The 22,596-nt window shown below is 33.1% G+C and overlaps 2 protein-coding genes across 2 annotated transcripts; one reads left to right on the plus strand and one right to left on the minus strand.

Moving 5' to 3' along the window:
- Positions 1–1,769: 1,769 nt before the first annotated feature.
- On the minus strand, positions 1,770–22,558 carry unc79 (UNC-79 domain-containing protein). The gene is given in 28 exon segments (XM_071890843.1): positions 1,770–1,950; positions 2,373–2,581; positions 2,642–3,124; positions 3,189–3,417; positions 3,483–3,756; positions 3,816–3,917; positions 3,919–4,262; positions 6,928–7,121; positions 11,716–11,991; positions 12,081–13,454; positions 13,509–13,650; positions 13,710–13,859; positions 13,914–14,062; positions 14,120–14,279; positions 14,351–14,512; positions 14,569–14,820; positions 14,886–15,137; positions 15,198–15,455; positions 18,807–18,842; positions 18,999–19,209; positions 19,273–19,422; positions 19,487–19,965; positions 20,042–20,236; positions 20,303–20,421; positions 20,485–21,234; positions 21,291–21,723; positions 21,776–21,976; positions 22,035–22,558. Coding segments are annotated over 28 exon segments (7,953 nt in total). The 5' UTR covers positions 22,239–22,558; the 3' UTR covers positions 1,770–1,785.
- Der-2 (Derlin 2) lies at positions 10,111–11,675 on the plus strand. Its single transcript, XM_040719451.2, has 2 exons — positions 10,111–10,658; positions 10,715–11,675. Exons 1-2 carry the CDS (start codon positions 10,287–10,289, stop codon positions 11,072–11,074), a joined length of 732 nt encoding a protein of 243 aa, XP_040575385.1. The 5' UTR covers positions 10,111–10,286; the 3' UTR covers positions 11,075–11,675.
- Positions 22,559–22,596: the final 38 nt, after the last annotated feature.

Genomic DNA, 22,596 nt, shown 5'->3' on the forward strand with positions numbered 1-22,596 from the left:
AGTTTTTTAGGTTTTTATTTTTTTGATGCATTTTCGAATCTATAGCCCATACCTTTAAAAATAAACTTGGATTCACGAAGAATCGTTCTTGCTTTATGAAAAAAGTCAACTTATTAGCGAAAAAAAACTTGCTCTCTAAGGCCCAGGAATCTGGTCTGATTAGAATTAAACATAGCTCTAAGTACGTAACTTAGAATTCTGAACAACTTTTATTTATGTCTAAGGCCTGTGTATGTCTCTGTTTTTGAAATAAATACCCTGGCTATCTTATGCATACCAACAAAGATACAAATATAATATAATGAAAATAGGAATATTTTTATCAAGGTATGTGCAATGATCATAATACATATATCTTATGAAAAATTCCAAGAACTGACAGTTAAGGACAGGCACCAAGGACCGATAGGGCCCCTCCTAAGACAGGACTAGACCAAATAAATAAGTACCGACACATCACTACAACTCAACGTCTGAGCCAGTATTTAAAATATTTGTTTGTTTGTTTTGGTTGCAGCACCGTTGTCTATATTTAGCCAAATTTGGCACCATCTAGCAGATTTTTTTTTTTTTTTTTCATTTAGTGGTTAGATTTTTTGTAAGAAAAGTGAGAATGCAATGGCAAGGATCCTGGGCAGACGTCAAAGAGGTCTGAGGAGATGCAATTCTTGACTCAAAAGTATCAATAATTCCGTATGAAGCGTTGTAGAATTCTTCTTAATTACCTCAAACATAATGGCGATCCGGTGATTTTCTTCACCGATAAAGAATTAACGGAATATACAGATGCTTCATGAGTAAGTAATCTATAATTCATAATCACAAACTATGGCAGTTTCTTGTACAAGATATTTTAAGAATTTGAGTCGTTTTTTGACTCCTTGTTTTAAAATGGGTCGCAACATTTGAAACACTCATCAATTTAATATCATTTTTTATTCTTCTTTATAAATGAAGTACTTAAAAATGGATATTTGGAGCTTTATTCATGGAGTTTAATTTAAAAATATGGAGCCTCTGCGTAGAAAAGGGGCGTCCGCAGGATTATATAAATATTTTTAATGTTTTTGGAATTTGGATAAAAAACATCCATAAATTTAAAAATCTATAGCTACTCGCAAAATATTAATTATTACCTGAAAATTCCTCCAGCCCACCTGCAGCGGACGCCCATGCATAAGGATAATGTTGTTTGTTTTTTTGGGACACTTTTTTTTTCTTTTTATATTTTATATTAGGGTAGTATGGGAGTATGTGTACAAAATTTGAGACTTACAGATCAACTCACTTCAATAGAAAGGGTTCTTAAGAGTTATATATAATTTGGACAACAATTTCTGAATTTTTTTTTCCAGGCAACCTATATTTTTATGTAACGTACTACTGTAAGAATAGTCAGGTAATATGTGAACAAATTTTGAGACATATAGATCATTTTTTTATTTTAAAAATAATCATTTGAAATATATAAAATATTTTATAAGTAGTCTCGGCACTAATGGGTTAAAAACGTACACAAATTTAAGAGTTATCTTTGAATGTCGCTCAAATGTTACGATATTTAAGTAGATAATAATTTCCAATTAAGAAAAGGATTAAATAAAATCGTCAAACGAGACAACATTTATTTTTAACATACTAACTTTATTAATAATATATTATTATACATATATAATATTTACACATCTGGAGTAAATTAAAACCCATGTCGGTAGAATATCCGTCATCATGTCTCATTAATATTTATATACATATATACTTATAGTATATTTTGGTCCATTGAGTTTACACAGTAAAGAACTGTGTTACGTGAGAGGCTTGCATTTCAATTTGACCCATTTTGAACTGTAGACGTTGTAGCCACTTTTTAAGTATTTCGTTATGTGTTGATTCTTCTTCAAGATCTCCATGAGATTGAGGCTTGTAGTCTTGGATGGCTTGAAGTCGTACCTATTTATTAGAGTATATTTACCACATTTTTATAAAATCATTATTTATTTATTTTTCATTGAAATATAACCCTTGTAGGCTGCCTTTTATATGATTTTTGTGGGAGAAAATGAATTACGACTATGAAGAGCATTAGTGCTGGGAAAATATCGTAATAATATTTTAATTCATATATATTTATTTTATAATGAACTTTTAAAATTATTTACAGCAAAGATAGACAATAATGCATGCCTCTGATGGAGAAGTTTACACCATGACGACCTATTAAATAAAAAAACAGATATGTCTCGTTCTCGCCTTCTCATCGCACTCTGTTTTCATTACAAATTTATCCACTCTACTTATAGTATATGTATGTAAATTGTAAAAAGGGCTGACCTTAGACCAGTACGACCTATGTACACCTGTACAAAACTTACCCTAACGTGATCAGGAAGTGTGGATTGATAAGCAAACAAGACAGGAATCCAAAGAGGCATGAGTTTTCCCAATATCATAGAGTTGCACTCCATGAATGCCTCCATCAATCCAAGGAAATGTAAGTTTACCATTTCAGCTAAAACTTTAGAATGTGAAACCAGTTGAAGAATACCCGGAGTAACTTTTCCCCAAAAGTCCAGCAGAATACCTAAAGTAAGTATGGAGCTTAGAGTAAAAAGGAAAAAGTTTTGAAGTAAATTTAACTCACTTCCAGCCAACACTTGACTTTCATCCCGTGGTTGTAGAGTCATGATCGTCTGCTCTAGATATACTGTCCATAACTGGCACAGAATAAAAGCATGGAACAAAGAGCACATGTGCACGACTGAACTCTTTGACTGTTCTGCAAATCCAGCTAAAATAACTTGTACGTGATCAGCAATGTGACAGGATGCTTCTAATGGGATCGGAGTGCATAATCCGTCTTCCAAAACATTACTATTTAGATTAAAGGAATTAGGATTATTATTCATGGAAGGTCTTTGATGTTTGAGTGAAATGGTGACAGAGCCTAGAAGAAGCCAAGAAAGAAGGCGAATATGGGATACACAGTCGAGAAATTCTCTTGGCCCTTGAGTAAGAGTGTTTGATGGAATATTAAATAGCCATGGGAGATAGCGATTAACAGGTCTTGACTCACGACTTCCGTTTCCTCCTCTGCTTATTTCAATAGCCATATACTGTGCCAAGCCTGAAAAGGAAAATGTGAAAAGAGAATAGTGAATCAAGAACTTTAATATATCCTCTCAACATACTTGCTTTAATTATACCCCCAAGAGTATCCTCATTTAGACCAATGTTCATTCCTTTGACATGACTTTTTACCTTGCTCAATGAATGAACGTCTGCTAAAAAGTCTAAAATATCACATAGATTGTTTTTTAAAGCCTCTCCTGCCCCAGTATTTAATTGGCTTGCAGAGTTTTCATACGAGTCAACAACCTCTTCCAGGCCCACACCTGTTGTAATTTCTCCTCCACAATCCTTGTTGGAATAAACAAAAATATATTAATTGAGATCACTGTTCCTCCATCAGTATTTGATTCTACCTGAAGAACAAAATTTGTGAGAAGAAGAAAATTAGTGTCGGGTATGGAAGATTTAAATTTCACAGCAGAAATTAATTCAAAAACAACGGCTTTCGTCAATTGATATCTTTCTTTCTCTTTGGCAAACGTTTTATTACACAGATGACAGACATTTAATAAACTATGGAACGAAACATTGGAATTTTGTATTGTATGACTTATTAATTTTCCAAGAGGATCCAAAATAGAGCGACTGTTTTGAATTCCAGACATCCGAAGTAAACTTGCCATAATACTGTCATTTAATTGTACAATAAGTTTAGGGAAATTTGAAATTAGAATTAAATTTATTACCTAAATAAGGAGTCAGTTTGCCGGAGAACCACGGTCACCTCTGTACTCTTTTCTAATTTTTTCATTCGACTTACCCCCTCCTGTTTGTAAACAATTAGTGGCAGCATGACTATTGCTAGCTCCTCCGTGAAACCCATATTTATAAGCAGAGGAAGAGGATCCTGATTTTGTTGGATTCGCAGATAGAGTCCAGAGTCTTCTCAGAAAAGTTTCAGCTTGTGGAAATACAAAAGTCCATATGTTGGGGGTTTCATAGGGTACAAACTTTAAATAGCAGGACAAGTTAAGCAACGAGACTTCTAGGAGGTCAGAGGTCCAAGTTTTTCGCTCGTTCATTTCTTGAAGAAATAAAAGAACAGGAACGGAGGGATTTACTTCAGAAAAATCCAACAATGCGCTCACAATTGTCTCAAAAAACTTTTCTCGTTGCTTATTGGAGAGTTCCATCTATAAAATAAAAATGGGTTCTTCATATATTTGGACAATAGCGTGGGCCTTAAATTTTTTGTTGCTTTATTTCCCAAGTATGGGGGGGGGGGAGGGGTACAGCCTATTTTCCCAATTTAAAAATAAATAAATAATAGTTTTATTACTTGAAACTAATCAATATAAGTCAAATTAGAGGAAATTACGCAACCTTTCCTTCGAAAAGAAACATAAAAAAGGCACAAAATCAATTGGTAATTAGCAGTGGCGTCGTTAGCCCCACAAAAGTTTCTGTAGCCCCTTCCTAAATGTTGTATTCAATCCTATATATATTTATAAGTCTGTTTTGGTGTTATCACACATGGAATCCAAAACGGTCAAACAGATCAGTCTGAAATTTAGCAAGTAGGCGTAAAAAATAATCAAGCATATTTATCCAATATTTTTAATCTCATTTCCACAAAAAACGGGAAAACTAAAAAATAAACACGATTACATTATTAAGCTAAAAAAAGTCCCAAAATCAGTTTGTAGTTAGCCAATTCTTTCTAACTATAGAATTATCATTCAATAATTGTTAGGGATTGTTTAGAGCTTAAAAGGAACTAATTTTAATACAACCAATCAACATTCAGACCACTGATTAGGAGAAAAGAAGAAGCTGACAAGAAAACACAGTGTTTATTATTGTGTTAGAGAAATAAGCCATGAAATAACTATTTCAGAGTTATTTCAGATGAATAAATAGTTTTTTAAGTGTTCAATATATGTTATGACGATCCCCTAAAATAATGGTTTACTTTTTATGAAAACTGTATTTATTAAATTATACAGAGTGGATACGCGCAAAACTTGCAGTAGCATTTATTTACGATGTTTGATTTAGCAACTAAACGAGAGCTTCAACAAAAATATTTGTTTTTTGTTCTTATCGCATATCTCCTCCTCTACAAATGTCGGAGTAATAACATAAAAAGCAACTTGTCTGCGATTTCCTCCGCTCCGATGTCAGTCCAGAGAAGGTTGCAGCGACCGTTGGTATCTCCGTACAGACTACCTAAGGAAGGGATTCTCAACCTTTTTTCAGTGATGTACGATTGTAATATATTTTTTTAGTCTAGTACCCTCTAACCAGCAAAAATCATTTTTAGTTAAAGTGATGTACCCCTCGTGCAAAATATTTTTTCAAAAATTCAAGCACTCTCTGCAATGCCCCCAAATACCTCAAAAGGTACGCCGTCTCCATTTGAGAACCACTCCCTACAACATCAAACAGCCAAGAAGAACCAAAACTTTTTCAGCAACAATATAGCCATCCTCAAGCCCTGATCTCTACCCCCATGACTTTGCAGTTTGGGGCGCCTTGGGGACTAATTTCTCCCGCACCTATCATTCAAATTTGGATTCACTTTGAGCAGCCCTCATGACAGCGTGGTACCCCATGGACACAGCCTTCATCGTTAAGAGCTCCCAATGGGTTCGCCGGTGTTTCGAGGCTGTTATTGCTTTTATAGGATGACACATTAAATATTAAATATACTATTTAAACATATCCCAAATTGGTTTTGAGTTGTCTTTTCTTGATTACATAAAAATCAAGTTTTTCGTAATTTAGTCATGCTAGTGCAAGTTTTGGGTATACATTTTTAGTAAACGCTTTTTGATTTGAGGTTGCTCTTTGATTGATTTCACAATTAACACTTTGTTCATTGATCGGATATTAATTATCATCGAATAACTGAATGTATAATATTATAAAAATATGTACTTTTTCACTTTCAAACCCCTTCATCACCATTTTTGATAGTTCCTAATAAATAATTATCATTTTAGGGGATATTATAATATTGTTTATTGATCTAGAATAGCTATTAACTATAAACTGTCCCATTTTGACTTATATTGATCTACTTTTTTCAGGTAAGAATGCTATAAAATTTAGAATTTATTTAAAATAAAAAGTATTTCTATTAACCTTGGATCATTGCACATATCTTGCAAAACATATTCATTCTATTTTCATTGTAATACATGACAAAATATGAAAATTTACATAATTTATTTTATTATGCAATGGAATAATTTAAATAAAAGGAAAAACACTTTTATTGACGTCGCGAGAGTTCGCTTTTACTTGCTTTAAGGACTGACAAGTAGGACTAGACTGGACGGGACCTGGCTAGACCATATTCCTTATTCAGGGCCAGCACAACACTACCTTAAATAGTAAAAAGATTCTACCGAAAAAAAAATTGAAAGGGGGATACTGATTAGTAAATTAGTCCTAGGACTGATCCAACACAAGTCACCAGAAAAAATACCCTCTTTATAATATATATCTAGTAGCACTTTGTTATCTTTATAGTACCTCGCAACCTTTTACGTAAAAAAAAAAAAGATAAAAAAGGCTTAAAATCAGTTGGTAATTCGCCAATTCCTCCCAACTATGGAATTATCATCCAATAATTGTTGAGAATTGCGCACAGCTTACTAAGATCTAATTTTAATTCAACCAATCAATATTCAAAGCACTGATTGGGAGAAAAGAAGTAGATACAACGATAGCCGACAACAAAATACCCTGTATATTTTTGTGTGGGCCAGGTAACGCCGTGCTAGAGTTCCATGGACTATTCTAATGAGTAATGTACTATACACATGCAATAGCTAAAAATGACCCAAATACCTGAAATAATAGAGAAAAGATGCCGTTTGGAGCCAATTGATGGAAGACACAGCGAATGAACTGTCTTGCTATACTTCTACAGTTACTAGGAACATATACCGAAGGAGCGTCGCAGAACTCCCAAGAATACCTTGATTTTTGTGCTATTCTGGTCACTGTCAAAAGGATTTCGGGTAATAATGGAGCTGCTAATCCTATAGATGTGGGAAAACATGGTTCTAAATTATATATTTTGAAACTTTGTAAAATAACTCATTTCATTTATTGGGAAAGAATGACAATGATCTATTTGATTTAAGTAGTTATTTATTCAAACGCAGTATGATAATACGGCGTACCATTGAAATACAAGTACACACTATTTATTTATAATGTAGATCAGTCATTAATTAATAGTTAAATCTAACAATATACAAATACTAACAGTAATTAGAAAAATGAAAAAAAGAACGAAAATATATTTATACTTTATGACAATTTATACATGATTTAAAACCTTTCAATTACAACATAGTCCTCAAGTTCGCAATCAGATGAACTATAATTGTCTTTATATTTAGCTCTAAGAACATTTAATTTGTAAAAATAATTTCTCCAGAAATTGTATTCATCAACTTCTTTTGGGACAAGACTATATCGTACCTCATTTAGCCGGGGGTCATCTTTTAACAATGCCATTGCAGTTTTATATTCCTTTTCAAGATTAAAATCAAAGAAATCACTTGATGGGGGATTGTCTTTAAAGTTTGCTTCGGAAGAACTAAGTTTTATTATTTCATTCCTGAGATCCTGATTCATGGATGACAATGCCAAAGTATTTGATGAATATTCAACATTTTCCAAGTCTTGTTCATCATAGTCCACTGTATCATAAAATAGATTTCTTACATTATCAAATGCTCCGGTCCAGGAAATATTGGAAGAAGTCGTAAGTAATGAGGGCAAAGTTTTGGAATCTTTTTGAATAAAAGACACAATATTTTCTAGAAAATTGTTCATCCTTCATATGCCTTTGTTTGACTGTTGCAATACGATACTAGACCCACACTTGTTAACACTCATCTAAGGCTCTCAAAACATATACTCCATTGTAATTGCGATATCCACACATTTTAAGTAGTATTTACATTTTCCGTTCTTTGTTGGTCTACTACATCATATGTCATATTATTTCATCAGGATTTTTTGAAAGGATTAATGATATAATGTCGGTTATAAACTTAAAAGGTTTTAAAGCAATCAAGTAAATAAAAAAACACAACTATTGTGTAGATATTGTATTTTAAGTCAGGGGGGCGGTCTCCTCACTATTTTATTTCGATAGTAGTATTTATCGACCTATTAATAGTGAGTCATCCGGCCATAGTCACAACGACTCCCTTAATAACAAAACTATGATTACGACACTGTAGGATAGTTGTATGCACAAAAATCAAGACATGTACAATTGTAGATACTTCCTATTATTAATATTATCATATGTATGTACATAAGAAGTGCAAGAGAGAGTGGGCTGATTGGTACACAGGGTAAGTTGGCACTCTTGAATTTCTAGCAAATTTCTACGTGTTGTGCAACATTGGAGTCATTAATTCATAATTATTATTATTTTTTTCTGGAATTCAAGAATGATCTTACATTCAAAAAGTATTTTTATTATATGAATATAACATTATGTGTTCACTTAAAATGGTTGAAATGGGTTGAAATTATAAGAGGATTACGAATAAAATAATAGTGATCTATAGTTACAACTGTATCAACATTTGTCAGAAGTGGGTCAACTGAGACCATTGCAGTGGCATCCGCAGGTTGTTTTTTTTTTTGTTGTTTTTTTTTTGGAAGGAAAGGGATCTCAATAAACTTTTTGAAAAAAAAAATCCAACTTAAAATTTCGGAAAAGGATATAAATGAACGAATAAACTTTTAATAAAATTTATTTCACTAAATGAAATGTTTTTATCACTATTATTTTTTATTGAGGGGGGCTACAACGTCGAAAGGATGGGGAGAAAGAGGGTGCTAGCTCCCCTTCCCCTTATAAGGAAAGTAGAGGAAAACAAATTTTTAACGGATTTATTTTCTTAAAATATTTAATCGGTCATGTATGACCGTGTGGATAATTACGGAAATTTCAAACATGATGCATTTGTATCAAAACTTGTGATTCTATGTTTTTTTGAGTGGTGACTCAGAATTTGTATTTAAAAAATTAAAATTCGGTGCGTACCATTCACTTTCCAGGAAAAGCTTAACTTTTGAGCTTTAGTAAACATGGTAAAGTTTTTTGAAAAGCCTGGTCGCGCAATCTCCAAGAAATCTGTAGCAGGGTTGCTCTAGAAAGTATGAGAAAGAATCTTCTTTAGCATCCTTAATGCAATGCCCTGAGATTTTCCAAAGTATTTATTGATCTTGAGGTATTCGATCTCATCTTTTGTTATTTTTTCTTTCGAAATAAGCATATTCTTAACATTCTTAACGATAAATTCATATTTACTGTGCTGGTGCTTCTTTGTTTTTGTTTTTTACAAACTTTGTGTAGTTTAAAGACGCGCACCCCAAAAACCTTGCCTCCGTTATTTGGCAAAAAGGATACTTTAAGACACTTGTAGACTTTCAATTTTTTGCACAGATAAAGTTAAGATCTCAAATTTTGATATGAGACAAAAAATTACTTTAGAGACATTGTGCTATGCTCAAACATTCAAATAACTACAAAGGCATCTCCTAAAACATGCTTAGAATTTGAAATTTCATAATTTTTATTCGATTTTCTGAATCAGCATCCCAAAAAGCGTATATCTCATGAATTTTATCATTTTTAAGCTACTCGTTCTTGAAGCTGAACATGTTCAGGAACGCACGTGTGCTCCCGTGAGAATCCCTAGGTATGGGGAAATTTTTTTAAATTAAAAAAAAAAAAAAAAAAAACCCCCCCCCCCCCAATTTAATCCTGTTGATGCCCATAAATGTATGTGGTAAGTTCATATGAAAATTGATATTTCAGCTAAACTATCCGCCAAATCAGCTTCTCAATATAACTTAAACCAAAAATGGAATTTCCCTGTCAACTAGCCCCACTCTTGACTCTCTCCCCCCTCTAGCTACGCAATAGAAATGTACGTCTGGCCGGACCCGAAATCCCCCTACCCCTATAAGTACTGTGACGTGGCTTTAGTGGCTAGCTATAAAGATCTCTAGCTAGTTAGACGTACGTACGTAATGACGTCATAAGACGAAGTCACTTGATACTTGTTTATTTATTGATAGTCTGGAAGAGCAGTCACGTCAATGGTGATATTACTGATTGGACCTGGAGCTGGACAGTGAATTCTGAATAGGGAGCTGCAACTACTAGAATGTCGTTTCCAGCCTTAGTGCGTCAAATGTACTTGGAGATTCCCCCAGTGACAAGGGCGTATATGACAGGAATCGTGATTACAACCCTGAGTGTACATTTGGACCTCGTTTCCCCTCTGAGACTCTACTTCAATCCATTCCTCGTCCTCGGAAAAGGACAGGTCTGGCGATGTCTGACATCCTTTCTCTACTTTGGTACTTTTGGATTCAACTTTATTCTGAGTCTGCATTTCACACATCGCTATTGCCGCGCACTAGAAGAGGGATCCTTTCGTGGCAAAACCACGGAGTTCGTCATACTCTTTATTTTTGGCGTGACATTCATGCTCGCATTCGCCTTCCTCGTCAACAATTTCATTTTCCTTGGACAGGTTCGCAATCCCTAATGAAACTCCACCCCTTTCTTTAACTCTTCTTTCTTCACCAGGCATTTACCATAATGATTGTTTATATTTGGTCTAGACGGAATCCACATTTTCGAATTAGTATCCTTGGGCTCATTACACTTCAAGCTCCATACCAACCATTTGTACTTTTGGCTATATTCTTTTTGACTGGCCACTCGATTGCTGTGGATCTACTTGGTATATTCGCAGGACATGTATACTACTTCTTGGAAGACATTCTTCCACAACGTCCTGAGGGTTGTCGCCCTTTAAAGCCTCCCCGCTTTATGAAAGCCATTTTTGACCCTGCAGAGGATAATCCAGACTATAATCCACCTCCAGAAGAACGACCTGGTGGCTTTGATTGGGGCAATAATCAAGGACAGCAAGCCCAGGGATGATGAAAGAACTATCATTTATTAGAATTTGTGATATGGATTTACATTAATTAATTTTACTCCGAATGTAATTGTACAAAATATTGTTTGAGGCCGCTATAAAATCAATAGGTATGCCAAGGAATGCTATTTGTGAAGAAGTTTGTGAAATCATAATTTATCATATGAGTTTTGGTTTCATTTATCAAAATTTATTTCCGTTTTATTTCATGTGGACTCGACATTATTTATAATAAATTGATTATAAACTTATGCTATCAAATTGCAAATTGGAATTCAATTATTCCTTTCTTTTTCTTCATCAATTAAAAACCATCACACTCAAATTGAAATCGGGATTCATTCTTTGTATTATTATAATATTCTTCAAAAAATGAAATTAAAATTATCAAGTTTATATATCACTACGTATGTGTGTATGATGTTAGTCCACTGAATATATACTTCATAAATTTCAATTTGTCATTGGTCAGATATCGTCTACCTACCTATTAATTAATTATAGATTTTTTCTTTTTTAATATCAAATAATAAACAAAAGTTACTTAGAGTTGTATCGTTATGCGTTTGTTGTATGTTTAGAATAAAGATATTTTCAAAAATATTCTTTTTTTTCTTTCTTTCTAATGGGTATGCATAATTACCTGGCTCCCTATTGATGAAAGTATTCAAGATAATGATACAAAGTCCAATTTCCTCATCCGAATATTCTTCTTTTATTTGTCCACATTGGGAACATCGATCCACGACTGCATCTTCACCGACTCGAAGAGCGCTGTGTTTTAAAAGCAATGGATTATCTCTTGTTGATGACAAGGATCCAACTGAGTCGGTCTTAGCTGCTTTGACTTTCTTACCACATAGACTAGATGTCTTACTATTGTTTTCCATTGTTGAACCAATTTGGTCCTGGTGATTGGCTGAAATGTAAAATTTGGATTAATTTGGTTTTTCTACACTGCCTATCCCGTGTCTTTCTTTAATGTATTAGCGATAAAATGATAAATACCAGAATTGAATTTCCGTCTTCTTTGCTTGTCGTTTTTAATAGATTTTTCGATACTATTAACTGTTTTGCATGGTTTCTCGGGGATTAAGCTTGATACGGTTGGATTTACTCTAGGAGTTACAGTATCAATATTTTTTTTAATACAATTATGGCTATTATAGAGTACGGTTTTAGTGGGAGTAGTTGGCGGACTTTCAATACCGTTGGAAGTGTAATTGTTATTATTATTTGCTACTGTGGTTTTGAGCAAAGCATCCAATTTAGCTTTGTTAATATGTGTGACTGTTCCAGTATATTTCTCTGTTATTTCCCCTTGACGGAGACTATCATCTTCATTACGACTCACACTCGCTACAAGTTGAATCTTTTCACCAGATTTAGGCTCAATCAAAGGAATTGACTCTCCACTGCATTCAGTAGTGTCTAAAGATCCCAAGACTTGCCAAACCCTGTCAATTATATTTAAAGAATGATTTTGATGATTTTTGTAGTTCTTTTTTGAAGATTTTCTGGAAATCCCTATTGGAAGAAGACGTTCCTCGGAAGGTAGAGGTGGGGGTGATGTCAAAATGCCGGTTTCGCAATTGGATCCACAGGAACTTGATGTCGATGGTCGATCAACTGCTATAGGATTTCCAACAGTTATTACATCCATTAAAGATAAGGGTGAAGGAGGAGATTCTATAACACCACCCAATCTACTTTTAACATTTCCAACTATATTTTTTATTGGAGCGGGCCTCCCTGTTCTTGGATCTATCCATGTCGTGGTTTGATTAGCATTGTCAATAAATAAAGTTCTACCACTATGCATAAGTTGCATTGCCCAACCTTCTGGCAGGCCCTCAGATGTCATTTGATGATGTTCAGGAGTAGGTGCATAAGGAGAAGGAGCAACAGGATTCGAAGAATTACCAGATGGCCTCGGAAGAAGCTCAAATAGGTTTGTCATTACATCATTTTCCTCTGATTTTTTTACATTACTTGTACTCTCAGTTGAATCTTCTTCCTTTACAACAATTAAATTTGTTGAAATTTCCTCTTGTGTTCCATTCTCAACTTTATCGTTATCTTCATCATCCTGAAGATTTGATTCACCATCAAAGACTGTATCATTATCATTATCTGCTTGTCCCAAAGATATTTGACTTAGATCTCTGGATCTGGCACTCAATCCTAATACTGGTTTTGAAAAGCGATAACAAACATGAGCATGAGCTGCAAGAGTATGGATGATAATTCGAATGAGGCCCGTCAACCTTTCACCTACAACCTCTTCTGGTGGATAGTTGTACTTATAGACCATCACAAGGACAGCAGAAAGCCAGCTTTTTCGAGCTGAAGGCTCTAAATGCCACAAACTGTATCCACAACCTATAAAAAGATTAGTGATTATAATAATTAAAGTCCTCAAAATTATTAAGAAACCTTGAAAAAGATGGCTTTCTTGCATCAAGGTATACCCTGTTTGCCACGAAGAGGCGCAAAGTTGTGGAAAAGGTAGTTTTTGCAATACCAAAATAATATTTGGCAACAAGGTCTCTCCAATTTTAAAATTATTATCCAAAACCTGGAAGTTATTAAGTTTAAGTAAAAATTTATTTATGTAGCTTCAAAGATATTTTTTACCTGAGGAAGATTAGATAAAAATGCATTGACAGCGGGTGTTGATCTTATTTTATGAGGCATTGTAGTGAATCGCCTCTCATTTTCATTAAAGCCAAGCAAGGAATATAAACTCTGGATCGCTTTTGCACTTGGACTAGTCTTGCTTGTTTGCTATAGTTCAATCAAATATTGATTATAAAATATACATTTATTAATTCAAACTACCTTTTCATCAGAGGATGCCAAAGTGGCTTGCTCCGGATGTGACAAAAATTGCATGAACAAAAATACTGTCAAGTGAAGAGTTTCTTTGTCGATTTCATCCAGGTCAACGGTTTTTGCTGCAACATTCACGTATTCAAGCTCATCAACGACTGAAATAGAATTAGTTACCAATTACTAAGTTAAAAAAAAAACAATCCACGTGATACCTGTCCCAACATTGCTGATTTGCTTATTTAACTGGTGTACAGAGTCTTGTCCTTGTTTACTAGCTTTTCTTTTTAGCAAAGGAACAGATTGTTGCCGGTAATATCCTCCTGCAGGGGTTGTTTGACCTGTTGAGAGTTGTGTATTTTCCGTTTGGGTTTTCTGATATAAAAATAAAAAGTCACAGATTCTGAACAAAGTATTAGCTAATATTAGGCATAATTAAGTTTTACATGATAGCTTCCTGCTTTTGTCGATAATCCCATTCCAGCAGGAGCTGAAATAGTTCTTTTGTACGGATATTTCAAGGCTGCAGAAAGGGAATGTACAGTTGCTGAGGCATTTCCTTCTTTGGTCCTTTTTTGGCTTGAGTCGTTACAACGAACCATTGTTTGCTAGAAAAGAGCACGATTAATATAATATAAAGTACACTACATCACATTTGTATTACATATGCAGAGTCTGGAGGTAATTTTTCGTTAGTATTTTGAAGTTCAAGTATGAGATTTTCAAATCGGGAGGCAAAAAACTGCCAGGTTAATACTTTTCTGTCAATAAGACAGTTGAAAAGTTGGTATAGTCTTCGAAGAATAACGGGACGATCGATAGGAACATTATCAAATTGATTTTCTAAACAGCTAATTAAAGCATTCACTGCTGTATCATGAATTGTTCCTAAAAAGAGACTAGCCCGCAGAGATACCTAGGATTGAACCAATGCATGAAATATGTCATCGATTAATGACATTGGAAAAAAAATATATTTACTTCAGGATTTATATCACTCATACATGCAATCAAACAGCAAAATGCATGAGATAAAGATGATCTCAGATTTTGGCTTTTGCGTATTGCTTTGGGCTCAAGGAACCTAAATATAACTGTGGTCTTTTCAACTGCAGCAAACCTGACTCTCCAGTCATCATCTTGAAAATCATCATCCACAGACTTCCAAAACACATCTGATCCTCCTGGAAGAGTAATGGCATGCAGCAAAATAGGAACAGACACTTGTGCAACCTGAAGTGATAAATGGCAAATTATATTATTAAAGTTTCTTATTTTAAAAATGACACTTGCTTGGGATTGACTAGAATCTAGTATTTTCCAAAGGATTCCAACCAACAGTGACTCTTGGCACCATCGAATAAAACGCTTTCGTTTTCGAGCAATGTTCGTGAGAACATCTGCATGTAAAGTTAATAATCGTACAGAATCAAGTAAGTAAAATCTCATATCTGGTTCTTTGAGTTCCACATTATGAATTAATAGATTATATAGAAGTTTAACGGGTATTTCGAGCTCCTCAATCTCTGGAGAGTATTCCTTTTCATCCTCCTATATGAACAATGTTATAGAAGATTTAAAAACCGTACAATGATGGAGAAATACGAGTGTATGCATCCGTCAAGTCCTGTATTTTTTTATAATTTAAATACAATCCATAAATATATAGATGTAAATAGATTATATTTAGTTAATATTTATATGATTTTTCAAAGTTTCTATTCTTAAATTATTATATATTATTATAAAGAATAAATAAGTAGATAGCATTGAATTTTAATTAATATCATAAAGCGAATTATATTATTGCAAATAATTAATTTATTTATTAATCTAGCAATGCCTGTATATTAAGTTTCTTCAAATCATGTAATTATTCATATTGAGATCTTACCATTATCGACTTATGATTAATGTTATGAATATGGTTAAGTTTCGTTTTTTTATAGGTCATTATGATTTATGAAATAAATAAAGATTGTATGTATGTATGGTATTAATGGAATATAGATATGAAGAAAAAAAGATTAGACAGTTAAAATGCAAGTATGTAGTATAATTAATTATCAATTGGGTCAACATGTAAGTATTATGGCAACATTCAAACATTTAAATGCAGGGCACACTCATTTGCAACAACATATCAAACAGTTAACACTTAACGAGTGAGAAGATTGAATCTTAATACTAGGCACTGCTACATTCATCAATGTATGAATTTACATAAAATATCCCTCATTTCTTAAAAATGTAATAAATAAATAAATGTATGTATTATGACTTATGAGTTAATTAATTTTTAAAGAGTAGATTAAATCCTCATTACTGTCTTCTATTAATAAAATATGTAAGCACTGATCTACAATTTAATCAGAGGTAAGGAAAAAGTCCTCATACAGCAAATCCGATTCGAGTCTCAAGTCTTTGAATATTTTCATGGAGTTCACCTCAAGCCCTCAGAATATAAAAGATACTTTAAAGAGTACTTTATATCCAGTACCAAAATTGAAATGACTTTCGAGTCCAAGTCAGTACTCCTTGTGTTTTTGATTGTGTGATCAAGTCGAACTGCAAGTCTGGAGTCCAATTCCCGACCTCTGGGTTTTAATATAAAATATATTTATCACACAGATAATTAATTAATATGAAATGTAGTTTATAAAATGACAGTTATGAATTTTTAATCCAAACTTAGACTAAAAATATAGAAATAAAATTTTCAAAATAATGAGCATCCATTTAAAGAAAAATAATATGCATGTTGTACCTACTTAATTAATGATACATAAATGGATCATCCAGTGGATGAATTAATGTACACTTTTGAAAAGATGCAAATTATTTTCTTATTTAACACTATGCAAGGCCGAGTTTCCACCTCAGTCTCGAAATATAACCTCTCCTCTCTTTTTAAACAAAAATCGTAAATGTATGTTGTACGTTAACACAAAGATAATCTTGGGCAAAAATTAAAAAAAAATTAAAAATTTTACTCCATATAAACATACTGCCCAACATTTCATGGACCTATTTTGGTCAATTATAGGTATTGTATTCAAATTTCTGGGATAATTTGAGATACCTCAGAGTATTAATAATACTTTAGAGCATTAATTTAGCTCCGATATAGATCTATAAATTTCTAAAAATAGTTTCATTGTGTCGATGCATCTTTGCAACTTAAAATGAAATTTGCTGCGCCTTAAATGAGAATAAATTGTTGGTAGAAAAAGTACAAATGTAATCCAGCCTGAATATAAAGAAAAATCATACTAGATTACTTTTGTGTTGACGGTCCACATATTCTATTATAGGGCTTTGGTTTTTGGGGAAAAAAATCGTCCTGCCGTAAAAAAACTCTAGTGCAAATCAAAAATTCCTTGATTGGGGGGGGTACATTCCCTGCAGACACCCCTGTATCAAACATAGTACATGAAGTCGTGAAATAGTAGAATAACTGAGATCCTCTTTTTGAATCCACAAAGGTAATTTTTTTTAGCTTACAATGTATTAGAAATTATATAATATTCAATTGAGATCATATCTGGAAACAAAAAAGAAGTCGTTGAGTCAATTCCGAAAGAAGATCACTTAAAAATTAACTAACTACTTCATTGAAAAAAATGTATAAATGAAAATAGAATAAGTAGTGTGTAAATTTTTCTTATTTTAAAGTGGAAACTCAGTCTAAGTCTACCACTCAAGGTCCATAAAAAATGAATGTTTTCTGATTATCTAATTACCAACTCAAAATTACATTTTATGTCTTTCAATCAATACTTAATTATCTATATAAATGTTAATAATTAATTTTAATTACAAAATGATGATAACTATAATTTAAAATATTTCCTAGCACTCTCGAAGGATGTCACATTGTTGAGTTATACTAACAATAATGCAGATACTCTTGAATTTAAGTCACAAGTGAAGTTTAATTATTATGAGTATTGAGTAATTGTCATGAGTTGTACTGAAATGGGATTAAGCCTTTTCCAAAACAAAAAGTCATATGTATATACACATAAAAAAAACAAGATTTTATAAGTGAGGATTTATTTTTAATTCATAAACTTAGAAAGGAATCCAAATAAAATATTGGAGTATTACTCTCAAAGTAGCCTAAAACTATTAGTTCATATTTCATTTTTATCCGAAAAAAAGTGAATATAACTTTCTTTTGAATGAAAATGATTATGTAATTATTTTTAATTAATCGATGAGTGGATGAAAATAAAAAATAAAGGAAAAATAAAGCCGACGGAAACCATCCAAGCAAATAAACAGTTGTGGAATATCATTCATATACAACAATTGTTCTAAAAAGGGACAAAATGTTTAATAAATATAAGAGCTTGCGTGTTAATTGCTATATCTTGTTTTCCGGTTTCGTTTCATAATGGCTGACGGGAGTAACTAGTGAAGTAGTACTTAATTAATATACACACTTACATACATATACTATTACTAGATTATAATTTATTAATTGGTCTATATATTATATGACGTTTTGAATGGGGATTTATAAAGCATTTAGTCCATTTGGGAATAGAAGAAAAAAGATTTCCTCCCAAATATGAAGCACAGAAATCAGAAGAAAACAACATGTACAATTATTAGGTTCCATCAAATACAGGCTGAAAACAAATATGTAATATCTTTTCATACGCTTTTAGATCTTTGTCGGATAAATACTCTGGAAATCAATTGAATTCCGTTATAATAACTCTGCCATTTCCAAAGTATTTTAATTAGAAATATTAGTCTAAGTCAGTTATAGTACTTAATTAGAAAAATAAGCAACTTTCTCAGTACAATTATTAAACGTAATTCTATTGCAAAATGTATTCAGTTCAAGAAAAAACAAAAACAATAAATGGTTAGATGAACTGAACCCTCTACCTTTTCCAATTCGAGATACAAATCTTGAATATCTTCCTATAAATTAAAAGAAATGTTACAGTTAAATGAATAATTAACTCAAAAAAAAAAAAAAAAAAAAAAAAGGTGAAAATCTTAAAATCTCCGTCATTATTACTTTATGGCGTTTACATTATCAAATTTTAACAGTTCTCATATCAATTAAAAACTTACTGAACTCGTTTCAGATGGAGATTCTTCCAAGTTATCTTTCGTCTTTTCAACAGTGGATTGCATCGTTGTTAATGCTGCCATAAGTCCACCTAGTCCTGGACCCTTTTTCAATAGTTTTTCCTTGCTATCCTTTGGATCAGAACATACACTCTGAACAGTTTCTTGCGTATCATCATCAGAATCTCCTGATGGATCAGAATTTACAACATTTCTACAAGAATAAGCTAAGATATAGAACAATGGGTAATATATGTTGAAAATAATTTAGTCTGACTTGATTGCAGTATGAGTAAGTTGCAAGAAATCAGCCATTAAATCTTCTATTCCATGAATTGCTTCTTCATCTTCCTCGGATATTTCTTCATCCGAGAGCACTTGCGTAATGAGCCCAAACCATTCAGCAGACAACATTTTGTTAATTAGACTAAATATTAATAGATTATAAAAAAATGTAAAAAAAAAACAACAACTATAGAATAAAAGCTCACCCCAAAACCTCTGAGGCATGAGCTCCTAAGAGGCCGACATATTTTTCAACATCTTGTAGCTCCATTTGACTGTTCAATACATCAACCATCAAGTTATAGCAAGTCATCTTTTTCTCGCCGTTGAAAATAGTAGCACTTGGCTCATCTTTAGGATAACCAGTATCATTATCTGGGTGAATGGAAGGGAGTCCTGGATAATCATCTGCTTCCCATTCAAAGTTTATTTGGAGAGCCTCATTTTTTTTATCTTTTGTTATAGGTAAGGAGCCTTCTTCATGATCCTTAGACATGGTTTCGACTCCAAGATTGAACATTTCAAATAATATGTTTAAAGGAATAGAAATGTGTAGAAGACAGAGCTTTTGAAGCCATTGAAGAGCTTGTCTTTGAATTTGAGGAGTTGATTTGAATCTTATGGAAATGAATTGATACATTTCTCGAGCATCAAATCCAAGTGGGCTCATGTCAGGATCAAAAATCTAGTATTTTTAAATAATGTTGAATCGAATATTTGTATTAGGTTATGAAAGGAAATAAAACAAAGATAGGACCTACTTTACAAAAGACTCTTTTAAGTTCGTAAAGATCATCCTTAGGTACTACTATATGAATAGCCTCCATCCAATGAGGCATTACTTTATTCCAAACATCCAGCGTGATTACATCATAGGGTACAAGACAAAATAAGCGAATTAATCCTTCTTTTATATGTGTCATTCGGGTTGTTAAGACATCCCAATGACCTCCGACCTATGCAAATAAATAAAAATAAAGTTGAATTATGTATTGCTCTTAATATATATATATATATATTACTTTAGCATAATCTGGTGGATTTGGAAGTAAACATGCCATAAAAACATCAGGATGGCTTCTATATGCTTTTTGTATCCATGTTGGTAAATATTCCGATTTTAATTTTTCAAGTGCAGTTCCTACATAAAACCAAATGAGGGAACAGTAGTAAGAGTCGACATAAGGTTTAATATCTAGAATACCTGTTTTATCGTTTGGAAGATATGCAGTTGTATTGAACCACTCAAAGAGCATGGACAGCATATGTCCGATAATCTCATGAGGCGTGTCTTGTTCTAATGTAATAAGTCCAACTAGAAGCCAAACACCGTATCTGGAAAGCAATCGTCTTTCATTTATAAATGCTTCATCATTTTCATCATCCTCTACATCCAATACTGCCATAGTTCTTTGCATACTTTCTTCTTTGTCTGTCCTTTTACCGGATCCAAAGGGTCGAGCTTCTTTTAGGAGAGATATGATAGCTTTTACTAGATAATTTTGTGTCTCAGGCTCCAATTCCCAAGGAGATGTAAGTGGAACATGTATTACATGATCAGCTCCTCTACGTGTGTTATGTCGAATTTTGTGACATTGATTACAGTAACGTATAGGTTTGTTTCCATTATAGGAAGAACATTCTGGTGAAAAACATGTAGAAACTGCTATTTTTTCTTGGGCTCTACAGTTTTTGTTTTCACAAGTAATGTCAATTTGTTTGATTGGATGGTTTATATCAACAAAAAGAGTTGAAATAGCATTGAGTTCAGATTTTGAAAGCAGTTTTTTACTGACAGTTACAAAGCATTCATGGCAAAAATAGGATATTGGTGGACGATCTGGAAAGAGAAACAAAGAGACACTGTGGTCCAAACATACCTTGACAGCGTCATTTGGATGTTGCAGATGATGATGATTTGGATTATTTCCATTGTTTCCCTTACCAACCATACCTAATCTCAATTAATTGTATATATACTACATAGTATTTTAAACTCAATTCGATTACCAGGACAATCTTTGTAGCAACATGGGGGAGGAGTCCATGTTTCACCAGTATTGAATTTCCCCAAAGCATTTCTACGATCATAATGTGTAGGATTAAGACTAGGCCAGTAATAGAAAAGTAAATTAGCAGCGGGAATTCTTGAGCTCGGAGTACCATGTGCAATGACACATAGTAAATCCTTGACGAGGTCTTCTTTTAGTGCCATAAAACACTCTGTTATTTTTCTATGAATTGTAGTGTCATCCTTGACAAATTGAAAGACCATCATCATTATAGCGGCTGCCGAATTTGAAGCATAGTTCTCTCTTTCAACGGGTTCACCATCCTTAGGGAGAACAAAGTTGTCTGAAGGTTTTTCACTACTGACAGTGAACGGCAGTAAATTCCAACACAGTACATCAATTACGTCCTCCATCAAGGATGCAGGGAACACCTTCAATAAAAAAAAATCATTTTATTATTCAATACCCTTGACAATACATTACTGTAAGGGTTGATGCAACGATGTAAGGTAAAGTGTCAATTAGTTCTCTCTCAAGAAAAGGAATCAAACTACAAAGACAAGACAAAAAACCTTTGCCAAAATCATACAACCCAGAAGGTAATAGTGGGAAAAGATCCAGCATTTGAATAAGAGATGTATGAAGTCCCTTATAGTCTAAATTTGGAAAAAGGGCCATTCGTTCCTAGTAAAACAAATACCATTTTAGAGAATAAAAATACAACTTTGTTAACTTCACCGACCGTATCGTTTTCCCTGTTTTTCATCATAATCATAGGCTGCCCTGGAACATCCTTGAGTACTCCTAAAAGTGTTGTGGTGAAATATTTAAATGTATTTGCAATATCAGTTCCAGATGGTAAAGGAACTGTGCTTTGAACAAGGCGCATTTGATAGTCATTTAAATTTTTAATTTTAGCAGTAAAAGCTGCTGAACGGGTTCCCATTATTGGAATTTTCCAAATTAAGACACTACTAAATGCATAGTATGTATATATACACTAATCACTGTAGTGTATATAAACATCTCTTCTCATCCTCTAGGGCCCTTGGCTTTCTTTTTTTATTGCCTTTTATCCTACAAGGAAATGAGCGAATATTGATCTTTTTGAAGATATCATATAACTCAAAATTATGAACTTTCCAATAACATTTTAATGCAATTTTAGAGTGGGCATCAATAACTCGAAGATTAAGTTGGTATATTAGTAGAGTTATGCCCTATAATAATTATATACACCAGTTCATCAAGATGATTTTTACAAGTGGGAAGTTTTGTTGAGGTATTCTAATAATCAACAAAAG

This window comes from Lepeophtheirus salmonis, chromosome 9 (genome assembly GCF_016086655.4).
Source record: "Lepeophtheirus salmonis chromosome 9, UVic_Lsal_1.4, whole genome shotgun sequence".
In the NCBI taxonomy this organism is placed as follows: domain Eukaryota; kingdom Metazoa; phylum Arthropoda; class Copepoda; order Siphonostomatoida; family Caligidae; genus Lepeophtheirus; species Lepeophtheirus salmonis.